The 4,308-nt window shown below is 48.4% G+C and overlaps 1 protein-coding gene across 1 annotated transcript; it reads left to right on the top strand.

Moving 5' to 3' along the window:
- The first annotated feature begins 1,944 nt into the window (after nucleotides 1–1,944).
- On the top strand, nucleotides 1,945–3,773 carry LOC103101893 (interferon alpha-inducible protein 27-like protein 2A). Its single transcript, XM_056795132.1, has 3 exons — nucleotides 1,945–2,089; nucleotides 2,745–2,906; nucleotides 3,561–3,773. Exons 1-3 carry the CDS (start codon nucleotides 2,044–2,046, stop codon nucleotides 3,680–3,682), a joined length of 330 nt encoding a protein of 109 aa, XP_056651110.1. The 5' UTR covers nucleotides 1,945–2,043; the 3' UTR covers nucleotides 3,683–3,773.
- The last annotated feature ends 535 nt before the right edge of the window (nucleotides 3,774–4,308 follow it).

The following is a 4,308-nucleotide window of genomic DNA, read 5'->3' as shown; positions in this document are numbered from 1 at the left end:
AACAAGACTTAATTTCTAATATCATCCTTATACCTCAGACACTTCCTACCTGTATGACCCTGGGCAACTCACTTAACCCCCATTGCCTAGCCCTTATTGCTCTTCTTTTTTTACATTTTAATATATTTTTTCTATTTTTACATGATTCATTTTCTTTCCCTTCCCTCTCCCCACCTCCCTCTCAGAGCCAACAAGCAATTCCACTGGGTTGTACAAATGTTATCACTTGATACCCGTTTTCATATTATTTGTTTTTGCTATAGAGTGATCTTTTAAAGCCAAAACCCCAAATCACATACCCATATATGTGATAAATGATGAATTAAGTTTTGCTTTTGCATTTCTACTCCCATAGTTCTTTCTCTCAATGTGGTTAGCATTCTTTCCCAAAAGGCCTTCAGGAGTGTCCTGGCTTGTTGCATGACTACTAGTAGCAAAGTCCATTACATTGGATTGTTCCACAATGTTTTACTTTCTGTGTACAATGTTCTCCTGGTTCTGCACATTTCACTCTGCATCAGTTCATTGAGGTTCTCCCAGTCCATAGAGAAATCCTCCAGAACATCATTCCTTACAGCACAATAGTATTCCATCACTATCAGATACCACAATTTGTTCAGCCATTCCCCAATCTAGGGACACTCACTTTTTCCAATTTTTTGCCACCACAAGGAGTGCAGCAATGAATATTTTTGTACAAGTATTTTTCTTTTTTATCTCTTTGGGGTACAAACCTAGTAATCCTTAAAAAATGGAATTGAGTTCTAACAGTGGATGGGAACTTGAAAAGAAGATACTGCTATTTCAGTAAGTGAGGGATTATGGTTCCAGAATATTGCTTAGGCTCTTAACGGTAGCTTTTTCTCAACTTTGTTACAAGGGTCATCTTGATGGGTTAAAGATCTCAGAAAATGACAGTGATGTTTCTTCAAAATCCTTAAGGCTTCAAGTTTAAAAAGATGTTATTACAGTCAGCCAAGATGGAAAGGACAAAGGCTTACCCTGTTGATGACCACAGGAATGGGAAGGAAGTGAGAAATTAAAATATGGAAATAATTTGGCAACTTATTTGGATTTGATGATGGTCTTTTCAGGCTTCACTCTCCTGGACTCCTCTGCCTTCTCACTTTCTCTTCCATGATCCTCTCTTCTCAAGACATAACTGTCTCCTGGTTCTCCAATCTATCAGACTACTCTTTCTCCAGGTTGCCCTTTGGATCATGTCCTCTAATCATAGATGTCTCTCAGGATTATTCTGTCTAGAATTCTATTCTTTCTTCTCTCTCCACATCTCTGATTTTTGAGGAACTCATCAGTTCCCATGGACTCAATTCCCATATCTATGCCAATGATTCTCAAATCCACCTTTCCAGCTCCAATCTCTCTGCTGGGGTCCCATCTTGTATCTTCAATTACCTTTCAGACCTCTCAAACCGGATGTCCAGGAGCCATCTTAAATTTAATATGTCTGAAGCAGAACTCGTTCTCTTTCTCCTTAAACTCTCCCCTTCTCTCTCTTCTCTATTCCTGTAAAGGTCAATACCGGCACCTCTAGCTCGCAAAGTAAGGGTCAGCCCGAGCCGGACCCCACCCTTTCTCTAGTCAAAGCCTGCTGATTTCACTTTTGCAGGCTCCCTTCTCTACTGTGGCACTGCCGCCATCTTAGGGCAGGTCCTTAACATCAGATAGGTTCGGTTTCCTAATCAAACCTATCCGGGTTATCTCTTGTAATGGTGGCCTTTTGGTCATTTTGTTTGGTTCGGGATATATCTCCTACTCATAGCTCCAAGGGGTAGAGGATCAAACCGGAAACATCGGATGCTAAGCACTGGAATCCCGGGGACCTGGGGGAGGAAGCCAGACTTTGTGGGCGGGGGCTGAGGAGGGCGTGGGAGGAGATGAAGGTGGCTGGTCCAATCACAGCAGGCCCAGGCTGGAAGCCAGCCTCCGGGCTCGGGCGGAGCCCCGGTCTTATTTTGGAACTAGAAAGAAAATACTGCTGGCCAGAGACAGGAGCTCACCGAACCCAGCCTGTTGTCCGGCATGAACAAGCTAGCCCTGATAACCACGGGCGCCATTGTTGGCGGAGGTGAGTCTTCCCCTCTCGGCTTCTGTTGGGGTCTTACAGGTCCCCCACAGAAGGTAGTCTCTCTAGAGTTCTTTCAGCTTTTGGGAGGAAACTCAGTTTAGGCTATGAGACATCAGCAGTGCGGTTATGGTTTAGGTCCCTCTAGGTGAAGACCCTCAATCCTTCCATCAAGCCGGCGTTTATGAGACCTCTCCTGGGGTCTCCTGTGGCTGTGCCTCCAGAGGCTGCGTTGGCCTCACGGTTCTGAATTGCGTTACATTTTCTTTCAGGTAAAATAAAACGTGTTCTTTGTTCAGTAGTTTGCTGGCAGGAGTGCTTGAAGGGCCCTGGAAGTCTTGGGACCTGCGAACGGGCGGCTATGAATTTAAGAGAAATTAGTGTGGAAAACCTCCCACCTGCTTCCTCGCCTCCCTCTTTTCTTATCTTCCTCTTCACTGCAACTTGTTTATTGTTGTTGTTGCTAATGCTTACCTTCTGGCTTAGAATCAGTATCGGGGATTGGTTCTAAGGGCTCCCTCCACTGGGGTCATTCACCTGGGAAAGGACCTCCCATCCCAGGCCTGGCTGCCCAAGGGTGGCGGTGGGGCCGGTGGGGGCGGAATCCTGCAATGAGGGCGGGATGAGGCACCGCAGACACTGGTCTCTCGTCCCACAGGTGTGACTCTGGCCTCCGTACCTGTGATCCTGGGAGCTGCCGGCTTCACTGGGACTGGCATAGTGGCGGGCTCCCTCGCAGCAAAGATGATGTCAGCCGCCGCGGTGGCTAATGGGGGAGGAATCGCTTCGGGCAGCCTGGTAGCGGTGCTGCAGTCTGTGGTTGAGTGAGGAGGGACTCTCCCTTGGGCTGTGGCCTTTCCCCGGATGCTGGGCTCACTTTGCTCAGGGTCGCCACAGAATCACAGACTATCAGAGTCTGGAAGAACCTCAGAGACCGAACTGTCCAATCAGAGCAGAATCCTCCATAAGTGGTCCTCCCAGCCGCTTGTGGCTGTGCCGGCTGCGGAGGCACAGAAGAAAGAGCCGGGTTCAGATCCTGCTCCTGATTCCTACTCACTATGTGTTCTTGGGCAAGTTTCTTTACTTTCGGGGTCCTCAATTTCCTTGTGTATAAAATGAGACCAGATGCCCCTCAGCATCCCCCCAGGCTCTAGATTCTTACACCTAAGAACCTCATGGGGTGGCCCAGCCTAGGCTGGCTCTCATTAAGTAGAGCCCCAAATCCGCCCCTTTTCCCCTTTGCTGCTGGCTCTGTCCTCCGGGGCCAAAATGAATAGGTTGAAGCCTTTCCCCCTTATAGCCCTTCAGCGACCAAGATGACCGTCAAGCTCCCCTCATTTCCCTCGGGAGGCCTGTGGCCCAGCTCCCGTAGCCCTCGCCTGTCTTGGCTGCCCTGACAGTCCCTCTGTGGCCCCAGCCCTCTCTTGTCCCCTTTAGTCACCCCAACTCAACGTCCTGAACTCCTTCCCTGCAGGAGCTGGCGGCCTGTCTACAAGTGTGAGTGCTCTTGTGGGTTCTGCAGGCTCAACCGTTGGGAGTGCCTTGGCTTTCTGGCTCATCCCAAAAGAGCCTCCTGCGCCCTCGGACCCTGGGTGAGATGGCATAAAACCCATCCTTTCCGAGGACCAAGGACTGGCCCCACAAGGGAAGGAAATAAATAGACAAATAAAGGCCTGATTTGACTTTTGATCTCTTTAATTTCTTTTTTTTTTAAAGCCTTACCTTCTGTCTTAGTAACAGCTCTGAAGAGAGAAGGATGGTAAGGGCTGGACAAATGGGGTTAAGTCACTTGTGCAGGGTCATACAGCTGGGAAGTGTCTGAGGCCAATTTTGAACTCAGGACCTCTAAACTCCAGACCTGGTGCTCTATCTACTGAGCCACTTTGCTGACCCTTCCTTAAGTTTCAGACAGATTGCAGCTCCTATTGGGGGGTAAGAGGAGGGAGGAAGGAACATTGGTCTACTGGTCTACACCTTGTCTTGCCTCCCACTTCCAGCTTCATGCCAGCCCCAGAACTGTCCAGTCATTTCCTGGAGTTTATTCTTCACTGCATGCCCTCTTACTCAACCTTAGCTCCCTATTAACTCTGACATAAAACCAGGAAATGAAACACATCAGACTGTATACATTCCTATTACCTGGGACCAGTGACGCCCTGGTCTTGTCCTGCTTTTTATGGCTTCCCAGATAACCACCCAGATTGTCTCCTGTGCCTGAGAAA

This window comes from Monodelphis domestica, chromosome 4 (genome assembly GCF_027887165.1).
Source record: "Monodelphis domestica isolate mMonDom1 chromosome 4, mMonDom1.pri, whole genome shotgun sequence".
Lineage (NCBI taxonomy): Eukaryota > Metazoa > Chordata > Mammalia > Didelphimorphia > Didelphidae > Monodelphis > Monodelphis domestica.
The sequence above is the reverse complement of the archived record's forward strand: the minus strand, read 5'-3'. Positions and strand labels throughout refer to the sequence as shown.